The sequence below is a fragment of the Acomys minous genome (genome assembly GCF_964271855.1).
Source record: "Acomys minous genome assembly, chromosome: 9".
In the NCBI taxonomy this organism is placed as follows: Eukaryota; Metazoa; Chordata; class Mammalia; order Rodentia; family Muridae; genus Acomys; species Acomys minous.
In genome coordinates this window covers 65,711,145-65,724,026 of record NC_140490.1, presented here as the reverse complement: position 1 = coordinate 65,724,026, position 12,882 = coordinate 65,711,145, and the positions used below count along the sequence as shown (strand labels likewise).

General features: G+C 36.9%; 1 protein-coding gene across 1 annotated transcript; it reads right to left on the bottom strand.

The window, feature by feature from the left end:
- Positions 1–992: 992 nt before the first annotated feature.
- LOC311605860 (prolactin-3D4-like) lies at positions 993–8,376 on the bottom strand (the record flags this gene model as incomplete). Its single annotated transcript, XM_084796719.1, has 4 exons — positions 993–1,187; positions 2,944–3,123; positions 6,926–7,033; positions 8,224–8,376. 4 exons carry the CDS (start codon positions 8,374–8,376, stop codon positions 993–995), a joined length of 636 nt encoding a protein of 211 aa, XP_084652845.1.
- Positions 8,377–12,882: the final 4,506 nt, after the last annotated feature.

Here is a 12,882-nt window from a genome sequence, read left to right as displayed (position 1 = left end):
GCAATCATGTTCATCCTTTTCTGCTGGAGTTGGACTGTTGGATGTGAAAAGCATGTTATCTGTGTGTTCTTTGAGCTGCCCTTTTTGTTGTAATATTCACTCAGGGGGAGAAGAGTATATGCAAAAACTATAAAGTATGTCACAGATGGCAGAGCTCTGTTAGGGAGAACGGAATCTATACATGGTTCCTGCTCTACTAAAGATTCTAAGCATTGATGCATTCCCACGTTGAGGACACCAGTGTGCCCAAAATAGAACCCTCTTATTACTGGGCAACTTAGTCAGTAAAACTCTTTCGTTATCAAATTTAATATATCACAGTTTTTCACTTATACTTCTGAAATCTGAGAAAGTAACATTGATAACGCAGAATTGACTGAAACATCAACCATATATAAATTCAGCTTAAATTGCTATATAACCTTAGAACTTCAGGATGAAAGAAGAGTGTCACATACCCTTCAAGAGAGATGAAATTATGACAGAACCACAGACATTTTAACATGTGGACTCTTCCTAAGGTGACCTTAAGGATGACTACTGTTTACAATGTTAAATTAGTGGTACTTAGGGGTAGTTCAATAGTATTTAACTTGTATTGTTCGTTATTAGATTAAAATTTGCTCACATCAAAGTTATCTTTTTTAAACTACCTCAGATATTTTTCTTTTTGATACAATGGATCTAATGTGAGTTTTCTACCTTCATAGCCTGTGATCTAAAATAAGCTATATGCTGTCTTATGTTTATGTAAAAATTGAAAACTTTACATGCGCATAACAATAGCCTGGGCCAATATTATATTAAATGCAAACAAGAGACTTTCATACATTTCAGCTTGAATCTGGTTTAAAAAATCTTTTATTTTATAAGAAGAATCCCATTGTTGCTATGCATGCAATGGGAACAATACATAAAAAAGAAATTCAAAAAAGCACTGAAACTCTAGTCCGACAAAGATCATATAAGCAGGACATTGCAGAGATGTGCACTCAGCATTCATCATTAAAGACAACTCGGCACCTCAGGACCTTGAGAAAACTGTCAACCTTATGCATATCCCTTTTCAGGCAGCGGAAAGTGTTATAAAAGGCAAAAAGGCGTGTGTCTTCATCAGATGACCTCAAGCCATTCAGTCCAGACCAGGTAGGGTATCTACTGGCAGCATATCCAGGCTTAATGTTCATCTAAACATCAAACAGACAGCTATTACTGACCTGATTACCAGCAGGATTTCATTAACAGTTTTTTAAATCAATGCAAGTATGTAAATTTGTAATTGCACATGGATTATATGTATATGTACTTATATGGACATGATGTTGGATATCAGAGGACAACATTAGGTAATGTTAGTTCCAGACACTTCTCCCTTGATTTTTGAAAAGGCTGCATTTACTTCTACATGGAACTCATGGCAGTTCTCCTTGTCTGCCTTCTTTCTGCTAAAATTACCCAGATCTAGCCAATGGACAGAACACTCTCCACAGTAGAGTGGAGAGTGGGATATTACTTTCTCACATACTCTGGTGCCTCACCTTTGACCATGTCCCCTGGAGGGGGAGACCTGGTGGCACTCAGAGGAAGGACAGCAGGTTACCAAGAAGAGACTTGATACCCTATGAGTATATATAGGGGGAGGAGGTCCCCCTCAGGAACAGTCATAGGGGAGGGGAATAAGGGGAAAATGGGAGGAAGGGAAGAATGGGAGGATACAAGGGATGGGATAACCATTGAGATGTAACAAGAATAAATTAATAAAGGAGAAAAAAAATGAAAAAAAATTAAAAAAAATAAAATTACAAAGAGATTTTACAGGATCATTTTTCTTTTTTGGACACAAATTCGGAAACTACAGTAAGGTTACTCACACAAAGGGGGGGGGGGTCACATATATATATGTCATATCCCCCTGGTCCAGTGCAAATTGCTTCTCATTTCTGTTCATGTGTGTTTGAGTTGTGGTGGTGATGGTGGGTAGTGTGTGTGTGTGTGTGTGTGTGTGTGTGTGTGTGTGTGTGTGTGTGTGTACATAATTGTATTTGTTTATGCTTTTCAATGGGCACGATTTGGATGTCACCAGTAATTTGAGGTATATTTCCACAAGTGATTTCTATTGTACTTTTCTGAGGCATTTGCTCTCATTTTTACCTGGAACTAACCACAAATCCCCTTAAGCTGACTCCTTAGTCTGTGCGTTACAAGGAGAAAATACCACAGCATTCTTTTGACATAAATTCTGGAATGGTCTCAGATCCTCACAATTGGCCCAAGGCAGTTACATGCATGAGACATCTCCTTGTAAATTTTTAATTAACTTTGAAAAAAAAAGTGTGCTATAATATTTTAGTGAGAAACTCTTATGTGTACTCTAAAGGCCGTAGGCACCAAAACATAACTTGGAGAGAGACATAAATATTTTCTTATATGCCACTGATCTCAGATGAGGTATATCTAGACACATAGACAAGCAGGGTGGGATTTGGATGTGTATATGGAATTAATGAATGTCAGAGAAAGGCTATATTAATTCTTTGACTTTGGAGAGTTTCCCATGCTCTCGGTACCTCGCCTGATGTGTCCTTCATACCACATTAGGTCTGGTAGAGCATCCTGATCCTTTTTTTCTTTTCAATAAATGTATTCTCATATCTTATGTACTTCATTTAATCCCTCTACATGAGAAGCACATTTCATTTAACCTATTTAGGTGCAGAAATTGATTGCCATAAAATATTCATAATTAGGTAAGCGTGTTTACTCCATGCAGGAAAGCTCCAGTCCAAATTACTATGAGGCACTGCTATTTCCTGTGGAGATCTCTGTTCTGTGGGCTTCTCCTTAAATAGCCTTGGTTTTGCGTATCTCAAAATTCTTTATGTATCACACAATTCAACCATTGCATGCATAGGATCAACAAAGACATGTGTAGAAACAGCTCACCCTGCCGAGTATGGTCCATAGTCCCATCAGAAGTTCAGCATCTCTTTCCTTCAAATCACTGACTCTTTTCAGCATAACTGCAGAAGCTCCAGGAAGAGCAGCCAGTTCATACCACAGGTATTTCAGTGGTCTTATCCAGGCACGGATAATAGTGGTAATTGATATCAGGAGGTCTTCAGTCTAAGAAAATATGATTGGACATTGCCTTAAACTACATGACATAGAGCTGTGCACTTAGACACCTGGGGCTTTCTCACAAAGGAGGCAAACTACAGTATAGGTTTCTTATTAATAATATATGTTAATAATTTCATGCTATATAAACATTACATACATATACATTTCCTCTTCTTAATTCCACTTGGCTAAATAAAAGTAATTACGTCTGAATGATGATCTTTTGTATTTTTCTACTTTCTAACACTTGTCCTTGTTAAACCTGATCTATTTGATTGCTTGCCCTGTCTAAGAGGAACAACTGTTAAAAGGCTCAGTAGGTGTACAAACACAGGACTCTCATAACATAGATGCACTGTCTCACAACACTGTCAGTGCAAATAATTACTACAGTAGCGAATCAACTTTGTTTCTCATATATTTACTTGAGAATTTCTGATTATGGTAGAATATTAAAACAGAAGAACTTCAGAAAACATGGTTGTCAAAATTCTCCTTTTCCTATATTTGCATGATTCATAAGCCTTTGGCTCTATAGGTGGTGTTTTTTATTGACTTGCAGGAGAAAAACACTAGAGAGCATAACTTTAATTCCAGGTGTCAATAGAAATAATAATGGAATTTGAGCTATTAAGTGCTAGCATAAAAACATATTCATGCAAATTAAATTTTTATTAGATTTTTACTATGATGTCTGTGAGGAATCTTATAGGCTATGAAAATAAAGAATAAGAAGAAATCCAAACAGTACTTCTTGAAACAGCAAGGCTTCAGTAAGGCCAAGGGCACTATCAGTTGAATGAAATTGCAGTCTACAGGTTGAGAAGGGTTCTTTACCAATCCTACATCTAACAAAGGGCTAATATCCAAGTATATAAAGAATTCAAAATATTTAACACCAACAAATAAATTAGCACAATAGAAAATGGGGCAGAGAACTAAATAGAGAATTCTGAACAAAGGAAGCCTAAATTACTAAGAATCACTTAAAGGAATGCTCAATGTCCTTACTTATCAGGGAAATGAGATTCAAAATGACTCTGAGGTTCCATCTTACATATGTCGGAATGGATAAGTTCAAACACGGAAGTGACATCACATGCTTGTAAGGATGTCAAGAAAGGGGAACGCACCTTCACTGTGCATGTAAGTGCAGTCATGTACATCCACTTTGGAAATCAATCTGACACATTCTCAGAAAATTGGGCCTAGCTCTACCTCACCTCACAACCCAGCCATACTGCTCCTGGGCAGATATCCAAAAGACTGCCTTACCACAACTACACTTGTTCAGCTATATTCATATAAGCTTTATCCATACTAGCCTGAGACTGGAAAGAACTTAGATTTCCCTCAATCAAAGAATAAATAAAGAAATTGTGGTGCATTTACACAATGGAATACTACTCAGCTATTAAAAACAAAGAAATCATGAACATTTTAGGCAAATGGATGATACTAGAAAAGATCTTCCTGATTGAGGTAATCAAGATGCGTAAAGACACACATGGTATATACTCACTTATAAGCAGCTTTTAACAATATAGTACAGGATAAACATACTTCAATGCACAGACACAAAGAAGATAAGTAACAAGGAGAAATCAAGGGAGGATGCTTAAATCTCACTCAAGAAGTGGAAGTAGAATTGACAGAGGTAATGGTTGAAGAAAAGGAACGGGTTGGAGAGGAAAACCAAAGAGATGTGAGGGTGGAGACCGGACCTGGGGAGAATGGGGTGGGAGAACAAAAGGCCTGGAGAGAAAAGACAGACTGTGGGCCAGGGCATGTTTGTGACAAGCTGGACAACTAAGGTAAGGTAGGCTCCCCGGGGGATCTAAGAGGGACCCCAGCAGAGACTTCTAGCAGCAGGGACTAAGGAGACTGAAAAGAACACCCTCTAAGTAGACTCATCTCCTAGTGTAGGGAAGCGAACACCAACCCACACACAAAGACTTTTACTCATAGTTCTCCCTGACTGTAAGGTGTGTAGGGATAAAGATAAAGAGGATATAGCAGAGATTGGGGAAAGGTCTAACAAATGCCTGGCCTAGCCCAATACTCACCACATGGGAGAGAGCCACCCTCTGACGTTATTAACAATACTCTGCTATGCGTTCAGATGCAAGTCAAGCATAGTTTTCCTCTGAGAAACCCAGCAGTGCCTCGAAAGAGATGTTGAGACTCCTAGCCAAACATTGGGCAATATGTAGGGAGCCTTTTAGAATAGTGGGGCGAAAGAAGCAGAGAACTTGGATCTGAGGGGAGCCTCACATGAAGTCCAACAGAGCCATCTAACCAGTGCCCAGAGTGTCCTGTTTAGACTGAAGCACCAGCCAAGGCCTTGCAAGGACTGGACCTAGGCCTCCTACAGATGTAGCTGATCGCTAGCTCAGGCTTCACATGGGTTAATTAGCAAGGTAGGTGGTGGCTCTCTCTGTCAGGGACTCTCTTGTCTCTTTTTATTTACTACTCACTGGTGGTTCTGGCTTGAAGGCTATAGGGGAAGAAAAACATGTTCAGTCCTGATTTAGCTTGATGAGTTGGGTAGGTAGGAAGGTGGGGGCTTCCTTTTTCTGAGCAATGGGAAGGGGTGATGAGAGAGAAGACGTAGGGTCAGGATGGGAACAATGGAGGGATGGGTCTAGGACAAGGATGTAAAATCAATAAAGAAATAAATAAACAAACAAAACCATAAAATTTTAAAAAGACAGAAATTCAATCAGAATTTCAAAAAACTGTTTACATTAATGAATGGAATGGACAGCCCAATTCTGATAGCTAACATGATGCTAGGAGAACTGTACAATAATAATTAAGACTAATTGCATGACATGCATGAAATTTAGGGTAAATTCTTACTTAGCATGCAAGGGACAATGTCTGAATACAGTTTGCACCATCACTTTATTGTCTCCTCAAAAGTGATGATATCAGAGACGGTTTGTCATCATTAAATGTTTCAATGCCAACAGTGTGCTATTTGTACTGGTTAGAAAAGTAAATGTATACAAATATTTTCTTCCATTTTTCTTGATTATAGTCATGCTTTATTTATGTGACTATCTGTATTAAAGTTACTCGCCTTAATAATACAAGCATGACTAGGGAACAGATGATGTGTGTGAGATGGATGTACATTTTGCTTATATGTAAATCAAATTCTGATGTTTATGACAGGTATCAGAGGGAAGAGATCATAACATTAGATATACACTAATCTTTTGCAGAGTTATGAAGTTCTCATCAATGTGGAAGTCATGCTGATTAACTTGGTATAGTCTACAGAGGAGCCACTTGTTAAGCTGAGTTTCAGTTAAGATGTAGGGAAAGAAGACCAGTCAGGGGAAACTTAAATAACAATGACAGAACAGGAGAAGGTCCCACAGAGTTGAGAAACAGGAAGAAATGACACCCTGCTCAGTTTAGTAAAAGACTGTCACAGGAAGACAATCCAGTGTTACTCCATAAAAACAACTGGTTTAGATTGACTCCTTATTCCTGTGAATATATTCAACAACAAGCATCCAGTTGAGATTAAAACTTCCCAGGGACAAGCAGAAGGACTTACTGAAAATAGTCTTCTATGTGGACAACCACAACTCAGGGAAAGTATGAATTGGCAGGCATTTGACATAGTGCCAAAGTTAGGTCCTGTGTGATGTGGTTCTTCTCTGACAGCTGCATGTTTCTTTGGCTGTTGGGTCTGAAATTATCCCACCTCTTATGGTCTTAGTAATTATATACAGCACAGCTAGAACTTGGATAGCATTACATTTTGGATAAAACCAGGGAGGAGACCTACTTTTGTTTCATGGACTTCCTCACGATTCTCTGGTGTATGGATGGAGGCAGTGTGGCACACAGTAGGCATCCTGTCTGTTAACCAACTCTTCTTGGCAAAATTCAAATCCTGGAAGAAAATAATAGTTGTATTTCAATTGGTGTTTCAGAACTGAATAGAAAAAGGCACAACTATAAGACCATTGCATTGGATAAACCCTAAAGGTTAAGAACTACACCAAATTCAAACAATAAATGACTACCTTTTTCTTTCATTTACATATACAATCCAGTTTATTGCCCCCAATATTTGCCTCTCCTTAATATTCCTTCTTATTGGCTTTGGTAATGTTATTGTTTGGAAAGAAAGCAATAAAATGCCTCCAAATTCCTAATTACTATGTCCACAAGTATCAATTTTCTAGGATTTTGTGTGAGTGTAATATAAATATTATTATTTATTTAGTTTTATAAATATCTTATTTTTCATTGCTACAAAGTGATGTGTTTTACTTTAAAGTAGAAATTGTTCCTTTAGAAATTTGCTCTGAAATATCATAGTGTCTGTACCAAAGAGTTTATGATAAATGTACGCCTCTTTACTGTTGATACAGTGAACAATTAATCATTTAATTCCAGGCATATTTTAGGGAAATAGTCAGCAATGAGTGAAATAAGAATTCACAAAATGTTTAATGTTTCCATATAAATGGCATGAGGAATGTATGTGCATAAGATATTTATTGAGAAAATACAAATTACCTAATTTTAAGTGTCAAAGAATTTATAGGAGATAAAGAATTCTTAGAAACGTTATACTCCTGAAAGATTAGAAGAATAAGGAATATAAGAAAAACTAGCGAGGGCAAATAACAACAGGAATACATATTCCTTCTAAATGCACGGATATATAATCCATATACACAAATTTCAATGGAAAATAGCCTTGTTTCCTCACTTTCAGATCCCTAACAGATGACTTGCATCCCTCAGGAGGATAGAACATATTTTGTTTTGCCCATGAAGACAGAACCCATGCGTAGGAATCCAGTGAAGAGAAACTTTCCAGTGAAGAAGTTCAGTACAAGAGGATCTGTTAGTCATGGAAACGCTTCAATTATTATATAATTATTTTCAAATTTGTGAGATTCTACAGACCTTCACATTCTGCCCATCCCACATTTCACTATTTGATTTTTTTGTATTACATGTAAAACTGAGTTATTTGGACACGAAAACATGATACATCCCGTCTTAATTACTGTTTAGAAATTTGAAAGCCCTTTTAGAAAAGAATCCAGAAGTGAGGACATTACTTACAAATTCACTATATATATCTGCAGTCATGATATATATGTTATGAGACTGTTCAACCACACGATGATACAGGTCTTCAGTGGAAACAGAGGTACTTGGTTGGGAGGCCACGTGCTCCCAAAGGAGCAGATTTGACAGGAGCAGCAACAGGTACATTCCTGGTGTCAAGAAAGAAACTGAGATGATCTATTCATATTATATTGGCAACAGTCAAATTATGTTAGAATGTTGTCTGTACTTAGGGTCCTCCACCATGTGATTTGGTTTGCTATCACATAATACAATATTCATTTTTGAAGCTGGGAAACTACAGAGAAATAGTTAAATTTCTCCAGCACAGAGTTTTTCATGTCAGAGGCATGTCACTGTTTGCATTTGCTCCAAATGAGCTTCTCAAGTGTGCCAACACATGGAGTTTGGACTAACCATGAGCTAGAGAGTTCAAGTCATTATCCGCACATATTTGAAGTCATCAAGAATTTATGGTTGCCTTTTATTTTCTTTTTGTTTACATTTTTCCTCCCTTCATTCTTTCCTAATTTCCTTCTTTTCTTTTCTTTCTTTCTTTCTTTCTTTCTGTTTTTTTTTTTTTTTGAGGCAGGTATTCTCAATGTAGTCTTGGGATTCCTAGTCTCACTTTGTAGACCAGGCTGGCTTCGAACTCATGTAGATCTCTGTGCTTCTTTCTTACTGTGTGCTGGGATTACAGAAGTGCCACTTCCTCTGACTTGCCTTTTTTCATTGCCTTAAACACATTAATATTGGAACTAATTGTTTATCCTTGAATATTTCCTAAACGACATTTAAGTCTTAGGGGATTTGATAGTTTACTCTGTTTATTTCAGTAAGTATATATTCATGCTTCACACCTAAATTAATTACAACTTGCAGTTTCTGTGATTGAAGCAATTGGATCATTCAGTTAATTTTTGTGTTCTCAATAAAGCCTAATTTATCAATAATGTAAATTGAGCCTTTTAAGTTGTATTATTTTTTGTTCTGCAAGGGGTCAAACAGCTAGGCTTCTTTACATGATAGGAACACTGTCCCTGTCTCTCTTGTTAATAAAGACAATGAAAGTAACTCTGAGATTTGTCATGTGTCTACAACACATGGAGAAATCCTTTCAAAAAACACTGATCTCAAAATTAATTGAGCAAGTAGAATATAGAAAGTCCTTTCTGCTCTGTTCCTTTTTGTATATAGGAAAAACAATCAAATATCAATTCTCGAAAGATGCAAGCTAGATGACACTAACAAAAATATACATTTCTAACACATCTTTAACATTTATGCATTATTAAGGTTTACTTAGAGGTACATGGATAAATGGCAACTTACCAGAGCCTGGGAGAGTCAAAGACACGTGCATCTCTGAGAAGACCCACCGCAGTGTGTTCTCCAACACAGGAAAGCAGATCAACTGAATGATGTCTTCATTCTACTTCCCACCTCCTATATATGCTACCGGATTATACCCAGAACCAAACACAGCTGGGGGGCAGATTTAATCAATTTCTATTGATCACGATCATTTTCCCCTCAGGATTTACAGACATCCTCTTTACATTTGCCACAGTTATGCCTCAATATGTGTCATACTGTTTTTCCTCCATACGATCTTTAGCATTCAGGTCATTCTCCGAAGCAGTAAGGCCATCCCTGTTCATTGATTACTCAATGAAGAGTAAAACTTGCTTCCAATGTATCACCTAAGTTGAAGATTTTAAGCCTGTCATATTTCTGCATGTTTCTGATTATAAAAATGTTTTCAACAATTATATGATCAGTGGACCTCTCTATCTCTATAAAAATCAGTTATTCTAGATTATTTTCAGTAAACTCAAATCGCTTTCACCAACCGCCATCCCTGAAAATTGTTTCTCTCAATGGACTAGGTAACAATTCTAGTAACCAACAGGTCTAAACACAAATGTATAGGAAGCACTTTGAGAAGCACACCATATCCATTTACTTTTTGATAGATATCATAATGTTTTATGCAATTTATTTTTATATCTTATAATATAACACATTTACTGTTTTATGTGGCTTGAGACTTTAAACAAATCAGATAATTGTTAGTTGTAATGATAACTGCTATGCTATGCTGTCAGTAGTTGCCGCACTTTGCCAGCTTTGATGGTGGTCTCATCATGTCACTGAGTTTTAATAGTTTCATTAAAGTATCCTAAATTATTCTGTACAGTGACTGATGGAATCACAAAACACATTCCATGTTGTAGTAGATTCTATAACATTAGAAGCTCAATTTTGTCAGTTGATTTATCCAAAATATTCAATTTCTTCACTATTTTGTCTAACCCTTTCATTCTGCTATATAATCAAATCAACAATGATAGCACCAAGTAGATAATTTTGGTATCATGTGCCTCCTATGAAAAACTTATAGACAAAAACTGACTTTGAGCACCAGGTTTTCAGTTAACTTATAAGTCTTGCATTTCTTTTTTCATGCCAGATGAGTCCCTTATACAATTTTATTTTCACTACTGTTTTGATTGCTTTGCATGGTGATTTACCAGACCATTATGCCATTTAGAGCATAGTTCTATTTCATGGAGCAATTAGAAATGGTAGACAGCTTAGACATATTGCAAAATGTCATTGATATTAAGAATCCGTAAACATATAAATTTTACAAAGTCTTCTAGAGTATAAAAAGCATTGTGGCTTATCAACTATTTTTTATTTTATAATATATTTATTAATTTATTCATATTACATCTTAATTGTTATCTCATCCCTTGTATCCTCCCATTACTCCCTCCCTCCCATTTTCCCTTACTCCCTCACCTATGACTCTGATTGAGGGGGACCTCCTCCCCCTGTATATGCTCATAGGTATCAAGTCTCTTCTTGGTAGCCTGCTTTCCTTCCTCTGAGTGCCACCATGCCTCCCAATCCAGGGGATGTAGTAAAAAAAATGGGGTACCAGAGTTCATCTGAATGTCGGACCACATTCTCCATTCAACTGTGGGGAATGTCCTGTCCATTGGCTAGATCTGGGTAGGGGTTCGAAGTTTACTGCACGTATTGTCCTTGGCTGGTGCACTCACTTTTCCCAGCAGCTCCCTTAAAGGGCCAAGACAGGTACTTCAGTAATCCGATGCTTCTACGTTGTTTATTGACCAACTTTTCTTATTTTGAGAGGCCAAAAATGTGTTTGAGATTGCCATTTTAATATCTCCAATTACATTCAATAACATATGTTTGCTTAGACCTCACACTGAAGCAACAGGCTATAAATCTACATAATATGTTATCACAGGATTCCTTGATATCTTAGTACCTGCTTAACCTCAAACCATCACTGTGTCATTTAGCTTCAAAAAACATACTTTTTCTACATCTCATCTTGATTGCTTCAGTACTTGGGTGATCTAAAACCTCTCCTATGTTAACCATTATCCTGCTGTTGGTTTCTAATTTCTAAATGTACATTCTAACCAAAGTACTGTGCTCTGATCTTTGGCTATTAAACTGTCACTATTTCTTCATTGAAAAATTATAATGTACTCATCAGTTATATAGCATTTTGGCTCAGAAGCAATGTCCAAAAAAAGATTAAAAAGTTTCTATCCTCTGTCTATCCAGAGTAGAACAGTGAATATTAATATTATTTAATTTCTCATATCCCTAAAATGTTTGTCTGGAGTGGTCAGCAGGAGCAATGTGGGGTCAAGCACCTAACCCGCAAGATAAGGACAGATTCTCAGCATCGCACTCATACTTAGATATGATCTAACCTTTGCCCTACATACCTTTACGAGCTCTAAGGATCTCCTTGAGCACAGGCGGAAGGAGAAATTTATGCTTTGCATTTTCTTCTAATTCAGTCAGTGGGTAAAGAACTAAATCAAGCTCATGTTGCTTTTTAAAAATACTTGATTTCTTCTGAAATCAGAGAAATTAATATTGGTTAAGGATCTATCTGGAAATAAACAGCTTTCCTGTAAACCCACCATGAAGAAAATTTATAACCAACTATCCCTGTGGTTATTTTCAAGGAAGTCCTTTAAATCGGTAAATGTCCCCTGCTGTTCTGATGTAAGACCGGGGCAGTAACTGTTACACCAATGCATATTTGATGGACAGGTTTATCTGAATATAATTAGATCCTTTGACTTGAAGTGATCACAGGAGTTTCTATGTCTTCATGCATATGATTGTAGGTAAGTGTGTGTAGTTATATAGGCCCTAGAATAGCCATGTGTCATTCTCAGGAAACCCATTGACCTCGTTTTAAGAAGGTCTGGTTGTCTACATGTAGAAAATGCAAATAGATCCATATATATCACCCTGCACCAAACTAAAGTCTAAGTGGATTAAATACCTCAACATAAAACAAGATACACTAAATCTTTCAGAGAAAAAAAGTGGTGAATAGTCTTGAACTCATTGGTATAAGAGACAACTTCTTGAACTGAACACTAACAGCTCAGGCTCTAAGGTCAACAAGTAATAAGTGGGATGCCATAAAACTGAAGGATTCTGTAAGGTAAAGGACACTTGAAACAGAACAAATGACAGTCTACAAACTGGGAAAAGATCTTGCCAACCCTACAGCTGACAATGGGCTAAATCCAAAATATATAAAGGAATCAGTAAATTAAATTCCACCAAACCAAATAATCGTAA